Source organism: Typopeltis vanoorti, chromosome 12, assembly GCF_054136105.1.
Source record: "Typopeltis vanoorti isolate ZY-2024b chromosome 12, IOZ_Tvanoo_1.0, whole genome shotgun sequence".
NCBI classification, from domain to species: Eukaryota; Metazoa; Arthropoda; class Arachnida; order Uropygi; family Thelyphonidae; genus Typopeltis; species Typopeltis vanoorti.
Genome location: NC_143560.1, coordinates 116607607 through 116634253, shown reverse-complemented (window position 1 = coordinate 116634253; position 26647 = coordinate 116607607). Strand labels below are relative to the sequence as shown.

Genomic DNA, 26647 nt, shown 5'->3' with positions numbered 1-26647 from the left:
GTCATTACTCCAACGTGTGTTTGTCTCCATAAATTTTTCACTATGAATGCTGACCACCATGTAACCTTAAAAGAAAGAATTATAAGATTATGTTAACATAACATTATTTAACAACATTACATTCAGATGATCTAACATTCATACCAGGGACTAGAATATCTCCAAATCCCAGTAAAGAATACTGTTGATAGCACACTGATAATGGATTCAGCTGGAAATGGGGAACCCGTAAAACCATGGGAAGCTAGAAATGAAATTTATATTTCATAAATGTTATAATAAACAAGTAAATGAATAAAAACTGATCACATCCTTCACTAAAGACAGTTACATATAAAAATCCTAACACAAAGCATACATTCCTCAATGGCAGAGATAACTGCATATTATAAACATAATATATAATAAAAACAAAATAAGGAACCTCAATAAATACATTTTTGAATTCTGATGTACAGGTTTTGGCTATATAGACCACAGTTTTAATTTGCATTAAATATCCAGTACTTGAAAAGGGTTGAAGATATTTAATACATGTTGTAAATGCTATCTTTTTCTTGACAAAATGAAACATAAGTAGACATTTAAATAAAAATAAGTAGCAGAGAACACTTACATTAGAATTATAGTTGCATAAAATTTTTTCCAAGTACCAAGGGTACTCATTTTCAAAATTAAAAATTAAACTGCTTGTGAATACAACAGCATGATCCAATCTGCTCAAAAGGCCTAATGACATTTTTTTTTTGTTATACATATGTGCATATAAAATAACTAGGAACGGCTGTGAGAAGAACAATTTCCCATAAAGAAAATGACTTTAGTTCCACATCAAATCTATTTAGATAGGGGAATGCACCAAAGTTTCATCTTTCTTTGTCCAACTGATTCATAAGCAAACGGATATGCTCTGTCAAACATTAGGCACTATTAAAAACTTATTCATCAACCCTGCTCATTGTGCTCAGCTAAGACATTAGACCACCCCTGTATAGTGAATCAATGCTTGTATTTTTGTTTTATTTCACTTGTAGATGCATGCAATGGTTTAATAACATTTTAAGCAGTCTTATATGTGCGTAAATAATGTAAATAAAGCATTACGTCAGATACGCAAATAAAAAATTTAATCTGAATAGCTTGGCTTAAGGGAACATGACAAGTAGTTTGGTCATTAATCTATACCATTAAAAGGCTTTCAATTTCAGCAATGACTGTCATGTTTATGGATAACTGTAGTACTAACTTGTGTAGCACTTTTCACTTCACTAAGGGCTTTATCTTTGCTTTTAACACCTGTAACAACAGTAATATCATGTATGTTTAGCATGCAACCTATCTCAGTGTTCAATACATCATCTAAATTTAATAATTTTAATCCTAGCATATAATGAAATAGGTTTATGCATCTTTTTACAGCAAGCATCAGCACTCTTACTTTGAATTTTTTCTGCCATTATTAACAACAATAAAATAAAATAATACTTATAAACAGTATATAATTCACAGTGAAACACCAAAACACAGAGAAATATAGTGAACAACATCAAACAGTTCGTATAAACATCGTAAACAACAAAAAACAGCTAAAAAAAGCTAAAGACTCCTCACCCTTATTTTGAATACTTCTGGCATTAGTATACATAAAGTGAAATGCCCTCTTCATCTCACCACCTTCCTTACACCTCGTGTTGATTAACCCACTAAAGTTAAGAACTTGGGGTGCTATATTTAAAATTGGCTGATCACTCTCCCACTCACTAACCTCTAAGTTGCCCGGACTCGTGCTCAACTCCAACCCCCCCCCCCCCAACATCCTAGTTTCCATGACTGTGCACTTCCTAACCCTCAAGAAGATTCTGACACCAAATCCATTCAAATGCAAGTCTTATATAAATCCTTCCAAGACACTCACTCCACACATCCACACCATTCCTCCTGTATAATCTGTGCAATGACTCATTTGTGATTATAGCTCTGTCTGTCAGTAGGATGTCCTCCATCATATCATGGCAAAACTCAACTTTTACTTTCTCACTCTTTTTTTTTCACATGGGGTACTAGTAACTATTCCACATCTTCTCATATACCACACTTGTCACCTATGAAATCATTTGTACAAGTCAAAATAAACACCTCTTTCAACTCCACTCTCTGCATCCTTACAGCATCACTGACATCCTTCATCTTGGCACCAGGAAAATAAAATTTCATCACTCTCCTCAATGAATCACAATACAAAATCTGCTCTTTATTCTCACGCTTTTTTGTTCCTTTCTGTGAAGAGCTCCGTGTAGGTGCACTATCTTTTCCATTACCATTTGCTCATTCTCTTCATAATGATGAGACATAGATGGGACAGGCTTAAGCTATCATCCTATGAATAACTATTGTTCTTCATATAGCCTTCCCCTAGTTACTTTTATATAACATATAAAGCAGGTCATCAGGACTTCGAGCAGTTAGGACCATACTAATCTCTTCATGCATGGATGACAAATTCTCACCATTCAGCTTTCATTATGTTACTTGTGCCATGTTTCATTTTTAACATGTTCATACCAGGCAAGGACAAAATGTCTTGTACTGTACTTGACCTTGGGATGGAACATAAGAATTTGTCTCATACTTCCTGTTTGCATATCAGGCTGGCATGTGCTTCAACTGAAACCAAAACCACATAAGAGAAGAGTGTTTGTCTCAGGATACATAGTAGACATCGCTTATTGTGATCACTTTGGGACAGTCGCTTTTCGATAACAATAATCGGCTGATAACATTAATGTTATTTATATTTTTTATTTCAATTTATTGAACATTATTTAATTTAATTTATTGTTATAAACAACTTTTTAATAAGCAACAACATAAAATTTATTTAAAAACATATCTATTGTGATCTGTCGTATCTTTGAATACAGTAGTTCATGAATAAATTGTTCATACTCATGATGCCTTTCGAAGTTTGTCACTCTATGTTGCACACCACAACGAAGTATTCTTAGAGCTTCTTGCACCTGGGCATTGGTTGGAGGAGCTTCTAAAATTTGTTCTTCTATACTTGTATTAGGTTCACTCTCTTCTATTAGTTTAAAGTTCTCATCAGAAGCAGCTTGACATATTTCCAACACTGTCATTGTAGCCGCCACTTCAACGTTACCAATATCCAATGAATTTTGAAATTCTTCTTTTGACATACTGTCTGGGGTTTTATCAAAAATTTCATTTGTAATATATTCAAATTCCTCGGAAGAAGAAATTCCAGAGTTTGTGTTAAAAAATCCGCCTTTTTTGGAAGCAGTTTTCAAGTCTTCTCTGAAACTTGCTTCCATGACATTGCTACCAAATGCAATGCATCAATAAGGGAAATCTTTTTTTGCAATTACACTTGCATCAGATTGGTTTTTTATATAATCAAGTCCAGCTATAATTCTAGTACGAACTTCCTTGCAATAATAAGCTTTAAAAGCTCGTATAATGCCTTGGTCACAAGGCAGAATTAAAGATGTAGTGCTCGAAGGCAAGAAATTACTTTGATGTTCTTTAATGATAAATTGTTTGTGTGTGCAGTGCAATTGTGTACTAACAAGACAATTTTTTGCTTTAAGATCAGATTCAACTAACCTATTGTTGAAAATGTCATTAGTCATCCAAGCAATTTGCACTAGAACAGTAGTCAACAGGTAAACTTTTGACAGCTTTAAAACACTGAGGATGTATTCTTTTCACGAACATTACTAAACCAAATTTTTAATGCTGATTCAACTTGATCATCCTTACCAGATCGAGCTCTCTCCTGATCCATGTTCTCATTAGTAAGAGCTGAAGTTTCAATGTTTGATCTGTTTTTTAAGATCTTACACAAGAGTGGTTGTGAAATTTTTAAATGTACAGCCTCACTATCCTGACTCATTTTGGGGCAACTTATCATAGCCCTCCAAAATTCTTTGCTTTTCTTGAAAAGATAAATCTTTACATTTTTTACTTGTTTCCACCATAATGCTAAAAGCTGTTTTAATGAGCACCTAAAGTCAAATTCACTTACTGAAAGAGAGAATGAAAATAAACTCGAAAAATCACAATTAGACTGTATTTATATCCCCCCCCCCCCAAAAAAAAAAAATTTCCTAGAAGATTTAAGATTTACGAAAGATTAAGATTACCCATCTGCATTTGCCTGGAAGATATTGAATAAGATTAAAGGAAGATTAACAAAAAAAAAGGTCAGATTTTGACAAATGTTCTTTGTCAAATTTTCTCCTGATTAATCCTTATTTCTTAGAATTCTGAGATGCAAAAGGCTAAACATTCGAGGATTTTGATAACAATAGCTGGAACTTTGATTATAATAGACGGATTATTTTAAATTCATTTTAAATGGTGTGTTTTGGGACCGACTGATTTTGATAACAACTGCCGATTGATAATATTACCCACAATCACAATAAGCGGATTCTACTGTATTAGAAAGTAATAATTCAAGAGAATCCTATATTTGGTTTGTATATTTAAATTAACAGAGTGAGGTAGGGAAAGAATAGGTGTAAACAGGGCTTTTTTTTAGCCGGAACGTGTTCCGGTAAACTTTTCAGGAACCGTTCCAGCTGAAAAAAAAAAAAGCCCTGGGTGTAAATAAAAATACTTTTCATTAGATGCAAATGAACTACTAATACTTTACTGTTGTGTTATTATATGTTTGCCTAATAAGTTGTTGTAGGATAGAAGCAATTATGCAGCATCCTATAATCTATAAACATGCATGTTTGAATTTATGATGGGCATAAAAAACTTATGAGAGGAAAGATATTTGTTTGCAAAATATTTATAACCAACCAATAATAAACAGCACTTATATGTTGGTAACATAATAAATGACTACAGGTGTGATGTATATCCATTTAACTAATACTGGTGATCACTAAGAGTGGCATGAATTACATGCACGTTGAGGGAGAGCATGCAAATTACAATTTGTTGTGCTGGTTATGGGTATTTCTTTATTTTTAATTTACATTTAGCTTTTATTTTCTAAGAAGAATTTTCGTTTATCAGTAATGATGATTATTATGACCAGTTCATATGTGTGTGTATGCACTGAGTTAGCTTTGCATTAGGAACACCCACCTAATAATGCATCAGCTAACTGCTCTGTTCAATCATGGCTCGCAGATGCCTAGGAGCAGATTCCACAAGGTTTCAAACATCCTCCATGCATAACTCGATCCATATCCGCTGCAGTAACTCCATCAGTTCACGCTCATTCTGTGGAGGAGGATCAGCAGTTCTCACGCCCTGTTCTAGCATATCCCACTCATGTTCAATCGGGCTAGAGTCAGGGGACTTTGAGGGCCAAGGCAATGTGCCGAATTCGTTGTCATGTTCCTCCAACCACTCAGTAGTTGTATGAGCCCGATGACAAGGTGCATTGTCCTGCTGAAAGATGGCATTGCAGTTGGGGTAGACTCCTTGCAGTTATGGATGTAGATGGTTAACAGGTCCCTGTAGTGTTCACAATTCAGTGTTTGTGGGATGATAACCAACGGACCTAGGGAATGGCAGGAAAAAGCTCCTCAGACCAAAACACCACCTCCACCAGCCTGTTGAACCCTAACTGTGTAACTAGGGCATAGGGCTTCATGCAGTTTATACCAAATGCGAACCAAGCCATCAGCTTGGTGCAGCAGGAAATGGGACTCATCACTTCAGATGACCTTCTTCCACCTGTCAATGTTCCTTGGCCCATGTGAGGCACTGTTTGCAATGTCTGGCTGTCATAATGGGTACCTTTGTTGGTCTCTGTCTGTGTGAACCCCAGGTGAAGTAAGGTACAGCACATGGTGCATGTGGAAACGGGTTGAACTGCCCTGCAGTTGTAGTGGCGAGTGAGCTGTGTGACTGCTGCGTGTCATTACTGAGCTACCAGTCATGACACCCAACATACACCTCTAGAATCAACCACATGTGGCTGATCAATGTGAGCCCTTCTGCTGGATGTCTGTTCACAGTTAATCCAGTCCTAGTACACCCTTGATACAGTAGCATGGGAGCAACACAAGTGAGGTTGTTTCCAAAATATTGGAACCTGCTGTCCAGGCCCCAACTATCTGCCTGTGGTCAAATTGGCTTAACATCGTCATGTTTCTCCATTACTGGCAAACATTTACTGATTATGTACAGAGGATAGGTGTGCCCATTTATAGTAGCCACATGTGATGGTGACATCACGTGGTACTTCGTTATCGTGCTGAATATGTAAATTGGGGAAGGGAGGGTTCCTAATGCAAAGTTAACTCTGTTATTTTTTCCCCTGACACAGTAATAAATCCTGGTTATGCTAATATAGTAATGTTTTGTTAAAGATCACAAGATGCAATTCTTTTCTTGTAAAACAGATTAATTTTTCTTTGGATTTTTCATCACTACATTATTCTTTTCAAAGATCGTACAGATACCATACTGCACAGACACAAGTAAAAAAAAAAAGGTTTATAGTATTACTAAAATGTATCTCAGTATTACTTAGATACAATTAGTCTATGTATTAGTCTATATATTTTATATATGTATTAGTTGATACAATTAGTTTATATTTAGTGACAATTACAGTAATCAGCATAATTAATGATAAATGGAATGAAAAACACCTCTATTCCCCGCAAGACACTATACTGCATAAATGAAAGCAAAATAAAGTTGAAGTTCTACTGCAGTGCTAATACAATAACTAAATATTGTTTTGTTTCCGTATTTCAAATTTTCAGTTGCAGAAAATATATAGTCATCTCTGTTCATAATGTAGTCACTTGGTGCAGAAACCAAGCGATTTATGTACAACAAATTTCAAAACCATATAATGATATATGATTTTGGTTGAATATAATTCCTCTGAAATCATTAGCACCACTTCTCTGTCCTTTGACCCCTTTTTTTTTTCTTCTTTTTTCTTCCTGAATAAACTGAATCCATCACATCCTATTTCCATAGCAATATTTTCCCCCTTGGTCGCCCAGGTCTCAGTTCCACTATATCTACCAATGCAAAGAATTTGCTTTTATTCCTGATGCTTCTGGCATTTGTGTGTGAGAGAGAGAGCTGAATACTGGGTCAGTGAGCATTTAGGGAACTCTTGATAAACTAGTTCTGAATTTACTGGATCATCCCTATCATACTATCATTTTCTTTCCCACTTGATATGTTTTAACACATAGTTTCGACCTAAGACACACACATCAACTTTCCTGCAGCCACCCACATCATCTAGTTTCCTTGCCTATTCACATTAACTCTTTTAGTGAACAATAATTTCTCTAAGTACCAGACATCAAAACAATTGAAGTGTAATCCATCCTGTAAACAGAAATTCTTACAACCACCAAAATTACCCCTATGTTGCACACCATTTCTCTTGAGCAGCTCAGCCCCTTCCTGTCATATTGTGGCAACTATCCTTTTTTTTTTTTTTAAATCAATTTATGCTTGCTTGAACCTTCCTTTACCTATTCACATGTATGTCTGCTCTGTTATTTACCAAGCATTCTTCTGGTCCCTCCTACTGTGGAACTGTGCAGGATTCATTTCAGCATCAAAATCCCCCCCCCATTTCTTTCACACACCCCTATCACTATCTTGCATTCTACCATTATAATTTTTTTTTTTGCAATGCAATTCCAACCTACCTCACAAAATGTAGTAAACCTATAATACATTAATACCAAGTGCACATTAAACATTTTTTCTACTTTTAATAATTTTTTATATAACACAGAAACCCTGCTCTAGAGACCAAACATGGAAATTTTTCACACCACTTCAGGTCTCCATAAGCAGGGAATGGTCTTACACCAGGTGACGAAATTCATTTCTCACTTAAGGACAATCACAGTTTTTCATTTCTCACTTAAGGACAGTCAGCATGGTCATAAATACAGGCATGAACGGTATCAGACAATTTTAATGAATTCATTATTTAATATAATACAGGAACAAAACAATTATTAATACTAAGTTAAACTCTTATTTTCCTCTCACTCTCTCTCGTTCTTAAAATAAACATTGATTTCTAAACCTTTGCAATTCAATTTTCTCAACTTAATTGACATTTTAGTTTACAACTCATTAGGTCAGCTAGGCATTTAGCACATTAATATTTTCCCTCGAGTGGATCACAACAAAAAAGTCTAATAAACTGATAGTTCTTAAAATTCAGTCCAAAAGGTATAGAGTTATTCACATAAATTTCAATTCTTCATACTTCCTTTTATCACATATTTGATAATACACTCTTTTCCGTACTGTTAGTCAATTTCTCTAAAAGGGGCTAGAACATTTGAAAGTACTTATCTACACTGTTTCGGTTTCTCTTCGTCCTTCCTTCTTTGTGAAGATTCTGGCTATCTTGATTCTACCGCCACGTGGGATTCACGTGCTCTTCCTGAATTGGGCGCTGTTTCTTTGCTATGGATACGTCAACGCTTCTTTTCATTGACGGCCTACGTTCGATCTTGTCGTGCTCTGTGGCAGTGCCATGCTGGAGCTTCTCGAAGGTCAGCTATTAAAAATAAGAACTGAACCATGATGAACACTTGTAGCACACGGTGAGAATACCAGAACAAACAAAACGGGGATGTTTTTCTCCATGTTGCAGGTTTTATACGCTCCCCAAGAGCGCCACCTTTCTGAGTTTGATTTCTCCTATCGTCCTGCCGATTGGTCCCCGACTGGGTGACCTCACCGATCCTCATACGGGGCTTTCTAATTCCAGGAATACATGCATCATGATATTTTCTCAGATGTAACACCCACGGGTGCTTACGCTCCTCTTGTAGCATTAAGGCGACCTTTGCCTCATCTTGCCAAATAATTTACATTCTTTAACGTGTAGAATATCACTAATAATTTCTCTTACAATTGCCCCTTTTTGGTGACTTACAGTTACATTTGATATACAGATACATTAACTTCAATTCAAACAGTTCAAAATTTAATTTACAAGATGTTATTGCCTATAAAACATAGTTCTTAAAAGTCACACTGTGCTAAATGATAAGTATGCTTATTTAATTTATGTTTACTGTTAGACTCTGGAAGGGTAACCTCATTTAGAGTGAGGTAGCCCATTTCAGATCTAACACTGCCAAGTTATCTTAATTGCTCCTTCATTTGAAAAAAAACTCACATTCAACATTTCATATTCCTCAATCTGTCTAATAAGCATACATTTCTGGTAAATTGTAGGACCACCACCTCTTTCTCATAAACTAGTCTAATTTTCTAGTGCAATTAATCCAAACGCATGCTACAGGAAACAATTTTTCACAATAAACTAAACATACAATTAAAACACTCAGATTAATTATTAATCCATAAAAACATTCATACAATGTTTAAAAACAACAACAACAAAAAACACCCTGCAGATATTAAAAGCAGCAAAAATTTAGAAAAAGAAATTTTAATTTTATGAAAAAGCTTTGCTGTAACGCACCTGTTCTTGCGATTTTCCTCCAGTGGCTACCTCTACCATCACACTTTCTCCTTTCTATAGGAAGAGAAGTGGGATTAAAATAATGACAAGCTCAATGCATTTCTATCAATTAAGAACAAAATATCCATATTATTTTATTAAAAATCTAATTTACCGTATTAATGATAAATAATGATAAGCAGTGAGAAATTAATAGTTTATCATTAATAGAAAAATATACTCACTGCAGTCAGGAATGGAGTGATGAAAACAAAAAAAATGTCATAAAAGAAGAGCAGCACAAGAAGAATCGAGCATATCTAAAAATAAAAGAAGCAATTGTTATCACTTGTAAAATATCTTGCAATACAAATTTTTGTTTCATAAGTACAAAAATATCTAAGAGTGCAGAATTACAAATGTGCTCACCTTCAGATTAGGAAGCCTAATAGATTTTAGCATATTAATGCTAAATGCAATTCCCAAGATATCCTGAAGAACCCAAGAAAAACTGAAATCAGTTAAAAGTGATATACTAATTAAGAATCAAGGTTAGACATTTTTACAAATTATGAACATTTTCACCATAAATAAATTATACTGATGATTGAGAAAAAAAGGAGGAGCAAGCATGTGATCTTTTTGTACAGACCATATTTCTGGGTTGTAGTTAAAGAGGACATAAAAGGAGAGTAAAAGATAATTTATTTGTGGACTGGTAATAAGTTTGTGTGGATGATACACATTTCCTCTGCGTATTTACTAATTTCCTTTGTGATTACCAGTACTAGAAGTAACCATTCTGAGACTTCTTCCTGCTAAGATACATTTATCAACCAATTCATGTTTCATTATTTTTTGATTTTCAACTAGATGATAAACCCTCAAAATCAGTTGTGCACTAAATACTTTAATATGACAAAAATGCTCTTTAGTACAAATAAAAAGAAAGGATGCATTATTAAATACATCCTTCATTAAAAATCTAACTGCTAAAATTACTTTTTTCTAGTGATGCTAACTTACATAACACAGCCTTGCATAAATATTGTTAGAACTTCTGCACACCTCAACGTTGCCCACAGAATTACACAACCCTGGTTCTGTTAGTGGTACTGTGCACAGCCAACATTCACATGGTTATCAGTAGAGAGAGAGTATACAAACACCATGTAGCTGTAATAGCACTTCACAAGGTTGGAATGAAGCCACCTGTTCTTTTCAACAAGTTAAAAACACTTGGGATAAGTAGGATATTTGTGTATCGGACTACTAACCATTATAATGATACAGAAGATGTATATGACTGCCAAAGAACAGGTCGACTATGCTGTGTTAGGATACAACAGCTTGTGAGGGCTGTGAAGGCATGCCTCCACTGTGAGAACACATTAAGTGTCATCACGAAAGATGAATGTTCCACAGAGAACGATGCCACATGTACTAACTGATGTCCTGAGTGTGAGAGCCTATCATTGTTCTACTGGACACTGTTTAACATCACAACTTACATGGCAGAGGGTGATAAAATCAAAGGCACTTCTCTGGCTGGTGGTATGCAAACAACACACAGATATCCTCTTCAAAGATGAGAAGATTTTCACCACTGAAAAGTTTAACTGCCAAAATGATTGAGTATAGTTTGCATAGCACCCAGGATTAGAGAGGTCATCACTCAGTATCAGTGATGGTTTGGTGGGGGATGATGTACTGGGGAGGGGTATCCAAGTTGCATTTCTGCGAGAAAGGGATCAAAACCACCACTAAAGTGAATCAAGACACTGGCTGAAACCTGTAGTACAGCTCCAGAACACCTTGTTTCTTCAAGATTCTTGGACTAAATTGAATAACTGTTGTAATAAATTTGGCATGAAAATCATTAATAAAAAGACAAATACAATGAAAATAAGCAGAAACATTGAAAACATTAACTGTATCCTGAAAGGTGAATCTACAGAACAAGTAAAACACTTCAGCTTCAATAGATGGCAAATTAAATATGGAAATAGACAACAGAATTAATAAAGCTGTTATGGTAGAAAGTCAGCTGAAAAACTTTATATGGAATAAGAAAGAAATTAGTTAAAACACTAAATTAGCTGTTTACAATATTTTTACAATATGTTTACAATACAATATACAGTGTTAAAACTAATTTTAACTTATGGATCCGAGAGCTGGGTTAGAAATAAAACACTTGATTTAAAGACTGGAGACCTCTGATATGAGAGTGCTGAGAAAGATTGATGGAGTCAACAGATGGCACCAATGGCAGTATCACATTAAAAAATAAGATATTAGGAAAGAACTTGCCATTGTTAGCATTCAAGAATCTGTTAGTAGAGCTAATCTAAGGTGGTATGGTCACTTAAACAGAATGGGAGAGGAAAGTTTAGCAAAACAAGTGTTCTTTCCACATCGGCAGGGAAAAGAGCCAGACGAGACCAAAATGTAGATGGACGGATACAGTAAAAAATCATCTTAAAAGATAGAAATATAAGATCTGATAATATGGGAATCTTGACAGATAACAGATTAATTTGGAGAAAAATATTGTTGATCAGAAGTTAATAATGGTGCAACTTTTTCATGTAGTACTGTCATAATCATCCTGTACACCAGAGGATACATAATAGGAATTTGATAATCATGATGAAAAAAAAAAAAAAACTATTCCCAAATTTAAAGAAACCTGAAAGGAACAAAATTTACCACAGATGATGAAGTCATCTTTGCAGCTGTGGACTGGTTGGTGCAACAAGGGAAAGATTTTTTTTTTCATTGTAAATGATGCAGCAGTGTTGTAACAAGTGTATAACACTTTGTGGGGGAGTATGTAGAATAATGTGCAAGTTACATGGTTTTTCCTCAATTCCTTCATGGTGATTATCACAACTTTTCAGCAAACTCTTGTATGAAAGTTATTCAAGAAAAAAATGAGTGAAAATAAGAACCCCTTGAAGAATCAATGACAAAAGAAAACATTGACTGAATCAGCCAAAGAGGAATGTGGTGAACTTGTTTGCAAGAATACAGACATTCACAACTCCATGGTGAATGCAAAAAAGTTAAAGAGGTCATAAAAAAATAAGAAAAAGTCCTTAACAGGTAAGACAGAATGTGCTCTAAGAGAATACAGAGAGAAATGTAAGAAAGTAAAGCAAAAGTCAAGGGAAGACTTTAGCAGGAATAGAGAAAATAAACATCAGGAAGGTGACAAAAAGTTCTGGAGACTATTGTAAAAAGGTTAGAAATGTAGGAAAGAGCTCTATAAAAGTAATCAGGAACAATAAAGGTGACATAAAAGCTAAATATATTCTATTCTACATGTCTAGAGTAATTACTATAGAAGACTGCTAAATGAAATGAGAGTTTAGCAGCGATCAAGCAGAATGCAATCAGAAGTATATATTAGCAGTTGAAGAAGATAATATTTGAAAAGAAATGCTCAAATATGGAGGCCAAAATTTTACAGTTGCATCTGGTGAACTTGTTTGCTAGAATACAGAAATTCAGAACTCTTCGCACATTCTTTGAATTTTGCGGTGCCTTGTTGGTCCAATTCCAGATGATTGAAGTAGAGTTGTCATAGTATCCATCTATAAAAAGGAAAATAAAACTGAGTGTGAGGATCACAGAGGAATATCCCTCCAGGAAAGATTTATGCAAGCATATTTGAGAGAAGATTATGAAAATTGTGGAAGGGAAACTTGGAAAAGAACAAGCTCGATTCAGGCCAAACATTGTCAGTAAATTTTAACTATAAAACAAACAGTTGAGAAAGCACAGGAATATAACAAGGGTTAATAATCATCTGTATTTAAGTTCTGTAGATATGGGAAAAAAGCATATGACAAGGTGCTAAGAGAAAAGCTGTTCAACACTAACTACAATTACAGATTGTAAATGGATCATTTATATAATCAAGCAATATAACAGTCTATATTTAAGTCAGCAGGCAGGAAATGAAGGAAGTATACGAAGATGGTCTGATATAAAATCAGACATTACACAAGGGTGAATATTACATGCTGTGTTATTCATCAATTATATTAATCATAATATGATGGAAAGTAGCATTAAATTTGACATCAATTCAAAGACAATAAATTTGACTCTTTACCTGATGCAAATGATATTATACCCTTAAATAAATCCAGTAAAGCCTGAAGTAATTCCATAGCTAAACTGAATGACTGCTGCAACAAATTTTGTATGAAAATCAGCAATAAAAAGATAAAGGCTATGAAAATCATCATCAACAACCATGGGGCCAATGCCTGTTGGCATCTGCTGCCATCTTGATATGATTTTTCCATTGCCTTCTATTTTGTGCAAGATGACTCCGTTTGTGTATAGAGTTTCCGCACCATTTGACGATGTCATCACCCCATTCTCTGTTTGGTCTTCCTCTTTTGTTCTTTCCTTCAATCATTCCAAACAGCAACGTTTTTAATTTTCTCTCACCATTCATTCTACATATATGGCCAAATAGACGTAGATTCCTTTTGATTATATTTTCTGGATCAGGTTTTCTTTTGGTTGTATTCGTCTGCAGATTTCCTCATTGTTCACTTTCTGTATCCAGCTTATTCTCAAGATTTTTCTATAGCACTTCTTCTCCAATATTCTCCTTTCAGATTCTCTCAGGGAGTACCCAGGCCCTCACATCCATAGAGCATGCTGCTGGAGATACAGGTTTCTATAATGCACAGTTTAGTTTGCATCTTTATAGCTCGGCTCTTCCATATTTTGTCTATGGCTTTTAAAATAGTTGTTGCTCTGGCTATTCTAATTTTTCTCTCTTTTTTGGGGTCCAAGATATGTGAAATGTTCCACATTTTCCAGCTGAAATCTGTCTATCGTAACTCTGTTCAGTAACTCCTGTTGTCCAAATATCATTGTTTTAGTTTTTTCAAAGTTGACATTTAGTCCATATCTTTTTCCTTCTGTGTATAGTGTTTGCAATGTCTGTTCCAGCCTTACTGCATCTTCTTCAATCAGGACGATGTCATCTGCAAAGCAGAGGTAGTTTATTCTCATGCCATTTATTGAAATGCCTCCACCTTCTTCTTTAATCTTATCTAGTGTTCTTCCCAGATGTGTGATGAAGATTATTGGTGATATTGGGTCCCCTTGTCTTGTGCCTTGACTAGTGGCAAACCAACCTCCAGTCTCACCTGCTATTCTGATTTCTGCTTGTGCTTGGCTGTTTATATCTTTCAGCAGGTGGATCAATTTATTGTCCACACCATAGGTGTGAACAATAAATCCACTGTCTTGGAATCCTAATTCCAAGACAGCCTATGTTATATTTTGGTCAATATTATCAAATGCTTTTTGGAAGTCTACGAAACAGCAATATATCTTTTTGTTCTTTCTTCGAGCTTTATCTGCTATTAGTCTTAGTGCGAGTATTTGTTGCACTGTACTTCGATCTTGTCGAAATCCGGCTTGCTCATCCGGAAGATGTGCCTCCATATTCCCCTTCAGGCATTCTGTTAGTATTTTCATCAGCACTTTGCCCAGATGACTCATTAATGCAATAGTTCTGTAATTGGTACATTCTAAAGCACTGCCTTTCTTATGAAGAAGAACCAAGACTGATTTTTTCCACTCTTCAAGGGCATACCCTGATCTCCATATTTTGTTACATAGTTTATGTATTTCTTTTACAACTGATTCTCCCCCATATTTTAGCATCTTGCCTATTATGTTGTCATTTCCAGGACTCTTGTTGTTCTTGAGATGTTTTATAGCCTTATTCATCTCCTCTTCCAAGATGAGGAAGAGGAGGGGAATGTGTCTTGAAAGGAGAGCCTATAGAAGGAAAATATTCCAGCTATTTAGATACAATATTAGGTTATAAGGGAAAGGACCTTTTTTCTTTCCAGTCATATAATTCACTGATAATCAGAAATTCTATAACTGTTTGTATTTTTAAATTTCTAGAGGTGTAGAAAGGTATTTATATTCCAATCTGCATTAATCAGATATTAATCTTTACATACAACTGGCACATCTGAGGGAAAGAATAGTTATGAATATAAATAAGTTTGTTACAGTCAAATATCTAATAATTTACAGTTTTTGAATTATAGGTGGTGCAATAAATTATTATTGTATATTATATTATATTAATAAATAATAAACTTGAGTTATGAATGTGCAAATTTACAAAGGGCTTTGTTTCAAAAAAAAAAAAAAAAGTGAGGAGCAGTTTGTTTTGAGAAGGGACATGTTTATGGAGTCAAATGAGCTCCTGTCAGATGTGAGACACACACATGAAAGGCATACCTTACCATGAACATACTAAGTTGGAAGAGAAAGCTGTGGCCCAAATCTGGTGGTTACATTTCTTTCTGCTTAAATAAAATTTGCAAGTATTTGGTTCAGGTATACAGGCAGAGGTAGGTATAAAAGTCTCACAATTCATTAAATTATAATATAGGAAGCTGTATGTCACATTTCTTAATCAAAGCTTCTTTTTGGTTTAGATAAAATTTTCAAGTGTTACATTTTATCCCAGGGTTCTGGGGTGGAGAGAGAGGGATGAGTAAGAATAAAACTTCACAGTGTTTCAACATGTTCATGCTGGGTCGTTTTGTATATTGACCTTGTAACATTTCCCTTCTGCTTCAGGTAGGAGGGCACATTCTGCAATGTATAGGACTTGCAATTTCAATTTTGGAAGAATTGTCATGTAAAACTAATAATTTGAAACAACTTCATGTTATAAAAATTATCTCAAACATAATGTTTTATTTCATTTTTATACATAGCAGTTGCTTTTAAAAATATTATGCATGATAAATGGGTTGGTTTCTGTGCCAAGTGAAAATAGTTAAGTGAGCCACTAATGTATATGGTATCGGCTAGTTATATTTTGCAAACAAATCTTTCCCTCTGTTCATTGGGTTATTATTATTACGCGACACCTTCAGAGAGTACAAGGACTCATCGAGAGAGGGTACTGCTCTACCTCTCCATCTCCACCACTCAATCCACCAACTACAACATACCATCATCATCCATACCGACGCCATCTACCGCCCATCACCATCACTAGTATTTTCACTGACAATCACAAACATCCATAACCACGGTGGGATTTGAACCTGCAGCCTTTTGGCTGGAGAGAGGATACTCGAACCACTTGGCCAACCAGGCTGGCCGAGTGGTTAGAGTATCCTTTAATCACTCTGTGGGTCACATTTATTATGTGACCCATCTTGTCTTGCCAGAAGTTCAAGGTCAGTTCAAGAGGATTTCTTCTCGCCTCGATGTGAACATATTTACATACTTACAGAATGATTTGAATAAACTGGAAATTTATTTGGGCAAACGAAAATTACTATCAGTTTAATGGTATTAAGTGTAAAGTTATGCATTTTGGCATAATGAGATTTACAATGGCTATATTAATGGGGTTATACTACATGAAACTGATGAGGCTAGGGATCTTGACAATGGTGGATAGGAATTTAAGGTTCAAAGATCCCATGGCAAAAACTGCAAATACAAATCAGAGGATAAGCACAATGTTCAAGCAAATCTTGAAATGTAAGGATAAAGAAGTCATTTTGTCTCTTTATAAAGCCATTATAAGACGGTACCTCCTCAAATCTGCTCACAATAGTGAGCAGATACCCTGGGCTCCAAGACAAAAAAAGGAGCCATGGAAAGGGCGTAAAGAAGAGTTACAAAGATTATACTGGGGTTATAGGATTTAGATTATGAGAACAGATTGAATGTGAATTACAGACTCTGGTTAACAGGAGAAAGAGGGGTGATATGATAGAGGTCTGTAAACTTCTGAATGGGTGTTATAGGATATTGTCTGATAAAACTTTTCATTATAAGGAAGGTGGGAAGAGAGCATGTGGCATCCATGGAAGTAAAGTTTGTTCACTGTCAAGAAAAGGGTAAGAGCTAAGTTTTTTTTTTTTTTTCCTCACAGAGCCATGAGTGGAAGTCTGCATTTAAAGGCAGTAAGTGCATCTAGGGTGAATGAGTTTAAGGAAAGATATGACAGCTGGTTTGGGTGGTGTATCGCCTTCCTCAATGAGTCCTTTACTTTCTGGAGGTATCAGATAATAATGATATTATCTATGTTATGGTAATTATTATGGGGGTACTTCAACTATGGAAATGTAGATTGGAAAAAGGAAAGGACAAATGGGAGGAAGGATATAGAATTTATGCAGTTACTCAGGAATAATTACCTGTGGCAGCAGGTGATGGAATGCACTAGGGATCTGAAAATAGCAATTGAATCAGAGAATTTGTCTATAATCAATAGGACCACATTACTACAAACTGGTGAACGTGATCATATGGTCTTGGCCTGGGAGGTGAAATTTTCAGTTAAGTGGGAGAATATGTGGATTTACAGGGTTGGTAAGTATGACAACCTTAGGAGATTTCTTAGATCAGTCCCATGCCACGTGAAACTGCAAGAACTGACTGGATGTTGATAGTGCATGGGAAGTGTTTGAGGGAAGTAATAGCAGATTGCATACCAAAAGTCATGAGAATAAATCAAATGGGAGTTAATGGATGAATACAATCATTAAGCTGGAGCTACAAAAAAAAGAACAATTTGCAGAGGGAATTCAAGGAGAAAGGTGACTTAGAAGGTACATGAGCAGCACAAAGCTTAGGCCAGAAGGGTAACTAGTGTGATAAGAAAGGCAAAAGCAAAGTATGAAGGGAAATTAGCAGTGCAGGTCAAAGATAATCCCAAAGTTCTTTCAGTATGTTGCAAGTAAAATGAAGAATGGTTATAGCAGAATGATTTTAACGAATGTCGATGATAAAAAGGTAACCGAATCTGGTGAAATAGAATTATTAAGTAAACACTTTGCAAGAGTATATCATCCAGGTAACAGGCAAATGAACTGGAGGTATATAGCATATTTCAGAGCCTTGATATGTGAATACTGCTATTGGGATTAGATGGTATCCCAGCTTGAATTTAATGAGAAGGAGATAGGGAATTAACAGTGCCTTTGACCATGTTTAACCTGAGTCGCACCTCTTTCTGCTCTCTTAGGACTAACCCAAGGGGCAGAAATACAGGAATGGATAGAACTGATTGCTCATATTTTATAATACAGTGACATCTGATTTGGATAAAGGTAATGGGTTTATACCAATACTACGAGACTGTGCAAAGCTTCTGAAAGGATACTGCATGGAATTCTAATCAATAAATTGCAGCACATGGATGATGAATATAAAGTTGGTGAAGTGGATAAGAGTGTGGTTGATGGAGAGATATCAAAGAGTAGTTTATCCAGTACAATGCCTCTAACTAGTGGTGTGATGCAGGGCTCTGTTCTTGGGCTATTATTACTTAATTTGTGCATTAATGATATAGAATATGATCTGAGAGGAACTATTCAGTGGTTTGCTGATGATAAAAAATTGGGTAGAGCAATAATTAATACAGATGATGTTAACATTTTGCACGATGATTTGGATAGACTGGCAGTATGGGCAAGGAAAATGGATGTCAGTTTAATGTGGCAAAGTGTGAGTTTGGAGTGAAAAGCTATGTACCACATTGATGGAACTGTATTCCAGGAAATTGATGAAGCAAAGGATTCTGGGATGTTAGTGTATAGAGAGTTAAAGTTTAGATAGTATATTGTAAAAGTGGCTAAAACAACTCATCGGGCTTGAAGAATGCACTGATGAGCAGAGACAGGCAGGTTATTATACTCTTAATAGAGCCTTGGTAAGACTCTGTCCTGAAGTACTATGCACACGCCACCTGGGTTTCTTGGGAGTGGAGTGGGGTGGAGAGGAGGAAGAAGATCCAGAGGCGAGTGACCAAGATGGTAGCAGGTCTATGGAATGAACCTTATGAGGAGAGATTGAAAATTTGTGGGTTACAGAAATTGATTGAAAAGAAGAAAAGGGGTGATATTATTGAAACACACAAATTACTAAAGGGTTTTCGCAAGATTAATACATGGACAAGTCTGGTGGTGAGAATTATGGGCCATCCTTTCAAATTAAGCAATAGTGCTGTTAGCAGAGGTGTCAGGATTAGCTTTGTTTTTTTGCTGCTTGGAGAGTGGTGAATGAATGGAATAGGTTGCCAGTCTATTGTGAGTGCCATGACTATGAATAAGTTCAAAGCAAAGTACGATAGATATTGCACTAATGTTGGATATTGTTCAGTGTGATATTTAGAGCCACCCCCCCCTCCATATATAACTGTATTGAAGTACAGTCATAAATATATTAAAAAAAACAAATCTGTGATATAATAATATCATAATAAGACAACACATTTAAAATATCAGCAAGCTAAAAGTTAAATTTTATTTTTTAAAGACATATCATTGTGAAGGCTGTTGCAACATAGCTTGAATAAGAACATTAAACTGTGGAGTTGTCTTTGACCAGGCAACACATGCCATGTTAGACATCCAATAGATTTCAATTTTTTATTTTAATGATTATGCATTGAAAATCCCATTTCAGAAAGATGTATTGTCACAAATGGAATTAAAGCTTCCATAGCCCTCTTTAAAAGGCAAAGACAGGCTTCATTCAAGGAACACCAAAATTCTTCAAGGCTTTTTGAGTTAACTCCAATTGTAGTAAGTTTTCCCAAGTCAATATCATTACAGTTTATATATAAAAGAAAAGGATTGTGGATCAAGAGTTCAACTTTAGTGCTATCAATATAGAAATAACTTTTGAAACAACTATGAAGTGTTAGCAGATTTCTCTTTTCAAAGAAATGACAGAGAATTTTCTATCTGAACTCCATCTTGGTAAAGCTCTTCCTCCAGCATTTGAAAGTTTACAAGGATGTATCCAAGTTCATGGATCCCTGAAATCAATCTATGGATCCTAGGTTAAGAATTCTTGCTTTTGATGCTTTAAGTTAGAATAAGAGACTATATATACTAAATTTGGGAAATGTAATTTTTTTTTTTTTTTGCTTAGATTAAATTCATAAGAATTTGATTTGGGCCATATGTGATGAGAACACATTCATTTTATGCTTTAAATTATAATAATAATACAAGTAGGTTTTATGCAAAATTTGGAAAGCATAGCAGTTTATTTCTTAAATAAAATCTTTGAAGTATTTGATCTGAGCACCCCAGTTGGAGGCAGGGTGGGAGAATAAATTCCTCCTAATGCTTTAAGGAATTTATATTAATTTGGTAATGCTAACACCTTTTCTTCATACAATCACAGGCCTATTAGGATCTCAGTAATAGGATACTCTATCCAAACACTTACTGCTTTAACAATAAAACACCTTTAATAATTCTTGGAAATAATTACAATATCAAAACTACTGTCGAAGTTTAATAGATGAAACATACGTCTAGATCATTATTAAATAAGTTTAAGCTAAATAAACTTAGTAATCTATCTCTAGATGTGTGTTTCCTCCATTAAACCTCAACATGAGTGATAATCAACATTTAGGTATCCATACAGATTACAACATCCAAGGTTACAATGCAATAAAAGTGCCAACCAGAATAAAAGCAAAGAGAAAAATATGATTTAATATTATTATTACAAGAGTCCTCCAGGTAGGCCACAAATCACTCACACCATGTCTTACCTTCTCTTGAATTAATTCACACTTATCTGCACACAAAACCTCCAACGGCAAGGCATTCCAGTCATGCACTACTCTTTGAGAAAAATCTAGCTCTCACAGCTTTCTTTACTGCATTCATTCTCAACTTTCAAACTTCCATGGATGCCTTCTCCCCATCCTTCATAAAATGAAAAATTTCCATCTACTGGTATCCTGTATGATCCTTTCAGAAATTTGTAGGTCTCTATCATCATATTACTGCTTTTTCTCCTGTCTGCTAGCATCCACAGTCCATAAATTCTCAATATTTCCTCATAATAGTCCAATATCATCTTTAACACTATTTTTTTTTGCACCCAATTCCACTGTATCTACATTATCTTGGAAAACAGGAGAATATATCTGTGCACAACAGTGAAGATGAGGTCATATCAAAGCCTTCAAAAAAGAAGCAAAAACGACTTCTTTATTCTTACATGTCAAACAATGAATTCAGGTTGAGTAATTATTATGGGAGACTTCAACTACAGAGACAGAATGAAAGGAAGATCACACAGCAGGAAGAAAATGAAATTTATACCTCTAGTGAGAGATAATTACTTGAAGCAGCATGTGATGGAAGGGTCTTGGGGTATGAGTCAGCTGGTCATAGGATCAAAAGAGCTACCCCTAATCAAGGTGGCCACATTGCCTTCAACTTTATCGTGCACTCAAGACTATGATTACTCTCTCTCATGCAATCATGGTGAGAATTTTCTGTCAAGGAGTTAATGTCATAATCATCTGCATGGCAGGTGATTATGTTATTAACTCCTTGACAGAAGCTGTGCAATGGTATAAAAATCTGCAAGGGAAAGATGTTAATAGTTCATGAGAGATAGTCAAGAGTCATCTAGAGGAAGCAATATCAGATTATATAACCCAAGGTCAGGAGGATTAATCAGGTAAGAGTAAGATGGATGAGTAGTATCATTAAGCAGGAGCTACAAAATGTTGGGATATATAAAGAGAAAGGTGATCAGCAAGCTCAATGGTACAAGAGTCAGGCAAAAAAGGCAACCAGCATGGTAAGGAGGGCAAAATGAGATTATGAGAAGAGACTAGCTGAGCCAGTCAAAGGAAATCCATAAGAATTCTTTCATTAAGTGGTAAATCACACATCCAATTTAATAATGGCGATAAATAGTAAGCTAAAGGAAAGTTGACCCCAATTGCGTATACGAGCTCGACCTGACTTAACCTATGCACAAAGGGAACAAAGACGCCAACTCCGAAGACAGCTAGAAGAAAAATGCCAAAATGGAGACAATAGTTGGACCATAGACTACAAACAAATCAAACTAGTGCAAAAACCAAGTGACGCCACTAGTAGCCACCAAGGAGACCAGTATGCAGCATAGGAAACGTGCAAGACCCTTGCGGTCAAAGCCATGCCCTATAGACCCTTGCATATCCACTGCACCAACATCTGTGGTCTCAATTCCAACCTTAATAGTGTCCACTATCATCTGCAGTTAACCAAACCCACCCTACTCTCTTCTTAACAGAAACTAAAATTTCACCTTCCTCCAGAACTATCCATCTCAACCATCCAAACTATACACTATTTAACTCCTTTCGACCCAAGGGTGGTGTGTGCGCATATATCCGCTCTGACATACCCTGCCAGAGAGCACCTAATCTAGAATCGCCCAAATTTGACCTTCTTTGGCTAAAAATATCCTTCCCCCACTCAGTGAAATTCATCTGCTGTTTCTATCGCTCTCCTAATACCACCAACCACTCTGAACTCTTTAATTTCCTCTCCTCAAAAGCTGATTTCCTCCAGTCCCACTCTCCTAATAGTGAAATCATCCTCCTAGGTCAGGGGCGGCGAACCTTTTTATGTGCACGTGCCAAAAATTTACCAATCAATTTGCTGACGTGCCAGGCAGTTTTTAATAGAGGAAAAATTAACAGAAAATTAATCTAACTTAATTTATTTATAAATTTATAAGATTTTATAAATAATTATTATTTTATTTATAATATTTATTTATATATAAATTTATGTTATTCAGTGTAATATTGATTACTGTATTATTAAACTGATTTTCATTATGTTGGTTTGAGAAAAAAAAAAAAAAACAGTAGGAGAAAAATATTTATGCATTGTAACTCACCATCTAAGTTAGCTGAGCAAGGGAAGCAGCAGAAGGATGTCAACTTGTTGGTGAAATGCTTACCATATTTACTTGAAAAGAACTCGCCCTCGCATATAACTGGCACACCTGCTTTTACTTTACGAAAAAAATACATTAAAAAGTGTTGCATATGCCTCGGAAAAAGAAAAATGTTTAAACATGTTAACATCAAGGCGATAGTAACTCGCTCCTTGCAGTTAACAACACGCCCTCCCAAACAGCCATTATATTGCAGATGCAAGAAAAATAAGTCATTTTATTGTATCCCTGATTATACAGAGGCTTTTTGCAGTCTGTGTAATATATTTCTCAACAAATAGTGCAAATAGAGACAGCTGGATTAAAAACAGCACTAACTAATGAATCACATGTCCCCCTCTCGCAAACTATGCTGTATAGACTCAAGCAAAACCATATGTTGCACCGGAAGCACAGTATCTAACTAAAAACTCTTGTCCAATTTTTCAATTACATGAAATAAGTGTTTGTTTTATTGCATTTGAAATTCTCAATGTCATCACGACAGATCACAAAGGCTAACTTCAAATAAAATTCTACCACGAATTGAAATATGCTATATAATGCATGTGTGAGTTCCTGTGCCAGCTCAAACACAAACAAGCAGCAATAAAATTCAACCAAAGGTTGAAATTTTGTGTGAGTCGAGCCCACCCAATAAAGAGAAATTCCGTCAGAACGATAAATGACACCCCAATCGTGAATGTGTTAAAACTAAGAAATATATAGTGAATGTTGTTATGACATTGATTCTTGTAGACAGGCTTAAACGTTGGTTATGCATTATTAAAACACTTAAGGAATAGAACAACGTAGTTAAGGGTATAAATTAAATTAAACTTTAATAAATATTTTCCAATATTTCGGCAATGTCACGTTGCCATTTTCTAAAGGAACCTACAAAAAAGTTACGTGCACGTAGGCACCACAACACAGAAACCGGGAATGAAGAGATGAAGCTATTGTTCTCCTAACAGTCCTGATGGTGCCCTCCAGCATGCCAAGCAGGTGTTCCTGGCCGTTGGGCTGAAGGTCTGCAGATGTAGGCCTCCCAAATTTGGGGCAGTTGCATACAACCAAATTTGTTGAGGTTTGGAGAATTTCCCAGGGCTGAGGCCGATTCCATAAAGAGTCTTTCAAATTTGTATTTGCTACGGTGTATCACTGTAGCTTTCTTCCACTGTATTCTGTGGCGTGTATCCAGAGCATGGTCCGCAAGCCCAGAATGACTGTATTTGTGAAAACGGATGTAGTCCTTGTGTTCCGAAATTCTGATATTCGCTGTCCTGCCTGTTTGGCCAAAGTAAGACAGTTCACAACCGCAAGGGACCTGGCAAACACCAGGTAGGTCCAGGGGAAGTGGTTGGTCTCTAGTGAGCGGACAAGGGATGCCAATTTTCTGTAAGGTCTGTAACAGGAGGTCAGGTCATGTTTTATTAAGATTTTGGTAATCCTTTCTGAGGTGCCTCGGATGCAGGGAATGGTGATGGATCTAGAGCAATCCCTGTTGGGGGGGGGGAGGAGATCTGTGGTTTGTAGGTTCTAATATTTTTTGGATTTTTTTGGGGGGGATAGCCATTGGCTGAGAAAGTGTTGAGGATGTGATTTAGTTCAGTGTTTAGGGCCAAGTCGTTTGAACAGATTAACTTAGCCCTGCTGCATAGTGTTTTCACCACTCCATATTGCCATGAGGGGGGGGGGGGATTGTTGGTGAATGTATCTGCCTGTATGGGTGGGTTTTCTGTAAACTGAGAAAACCAAGGATCCATCAGGCTTGCGGGTGACCAGTGTGTCCAGGAGAGGGAGGCTGCTGTCCTCCTCTTCCTCCAGAGTGAACTTGACCCTAGGGTGTTAAATTAATGTATCCATATGTCTAGCATGAATGTAAGACAGCAAGAAGGGGCAGATATGAGAGAAATCATTAGTTAAATATTATAAATGAAAGAATGCGTATTATTCAGCAACATAGGGCAAAGATCACCCTAATACTATATGAGCAGTGTAGGCACCCATGGGCATCACAGCTGAGAAGACATCATGATGCATACGTTCCCGGAAACAAGAAGTCCTGTATGTTGATCGGTGAAGTCACCCAGCCTGAGACCACTGGGTGAGATGATAAGAGAAATTCAAACTTGGAAAAGTGGCACTCTAGGGGAGCATATAAAACCTGCGATACGGAAGTAAATCCCCCCCCCCCCCCGTTTTTTCTTGTTCCTGCATTTCTCTTCGTGTGCACCAAGAGTTCATCGCAGTTCAGCTCTCATTTTTGAGGGCTGACTTACAAAAGGATCCGGCATGACACTGCAGCAGATTTCGGCAAGATCAACCATAGGCAGTCAATGAGAGGGCAATCGACGTAAAACCTTAGCAGAGAGATAGCGCCCAACTCAGGTGAGCATGTGTGACCCACGTGGCAATAAGATCGAGACAACCAGAATCAAAACAAAGAAGGATGGAAGAAAACCGATAAAGAATAGATAAGTACTCTCACTTTTTCTAGCCCCTTTTGAGAATTGACTAACAATGTTAAGAGAATGCATCTTAAAATTTGTAAATGGAAGAAAAAGTGAAGAACTAAGATTTATGTAAATGACTATGCTTTTGAAATTAACTCTAAGAACTTTCAGTTAGATAAAGATACTGTCATAAATAATCCGAGAGAGATTATAAATGTGCTAAAATGCCTTAATGTCCAATTGAGCTGTAATTAAGAATGTATTATATGTTGAGTTATTGAATTTGCTAACATTTTGAAGTCAATGCATAATTGTTTTAAGAGTGAGAGAAAGGTAGAAGATTAAATTAGAATTGATAACTACTTTAACTTGTATGGCATTATATAATGAGTTTAATAAATATTTTGGTTCCTTACTTACATGTGTTTCTGATCATGATGACTGACCCTTCATAAAACTTCGAACTTGTGATCGTGTGTGTGCAGGAATACCCCAATTGAAAGTAGTAGGGTAAAACTGCAAATAAAATAAGCCAGAACCCAAGACTTCTAAGAATTCAGTTAACATTGCTAGTGGCACCTGATAATCTATGTTTATCCTAAAGGTTAAATTTATCTCTAACTTTAAGACCCAGGCTGGCGCAGATAAAAAATAAATTTTGCCTGAGTGACTGGGATAACTCATAGAATTCAGGGAACAGGTAATCTCTGGTGGCCCTTAAAAGGTTAAATTACGTAAGAAAAGGTATAAAAGAAGCGAGACATAACGATAAGACTAAAATTAATGAAGATCACATAACAATGATGCAACCGACTTAACAAAGAGGTAGATGCGATAGAATTTGATATAGCGGCTGAAGCAGGAAAGGATAAAGTTAATTATATTACCTTGATATATCAATATCAGAGATATACGACGCAACAATTCCCATGGTTAGACA

At 35.9% G+C, this 26647-nt stretch overlaps 1 protein-coding gene across 1 annotated transcript in view; it reads right to left on the bottom strand.

The window, feature by feature from the left end:
* Window positions 1-26647, bottom strand: part of LOC150101162 (signal peptide peptidase-like 2B) — a 183884-nt gene that overhangs the window by 51059 nt on the left and 106178 nt on the right. Inside the window, exons 9-12 of the mRNA XM_090401377.1 lie at window positions 9893-9974; window positions 9709-9783; window positions 9485-9538; window positions 145-244 (exon numbers count right to left, since the gene is read on the bottom strand). Of these exons, the coding sequence (XP_090257503.1) occupies window positions 145-244; window positions 9485-9538; window positions 9709-9783; window positions 9893-9974 (311 nt within the window). The remainder of the gene's footprint in view (window positions 1-144; window positions 245-9484; window positions 9539-9708; window positions 9784-9892; window positions 9975-26647) is intronic.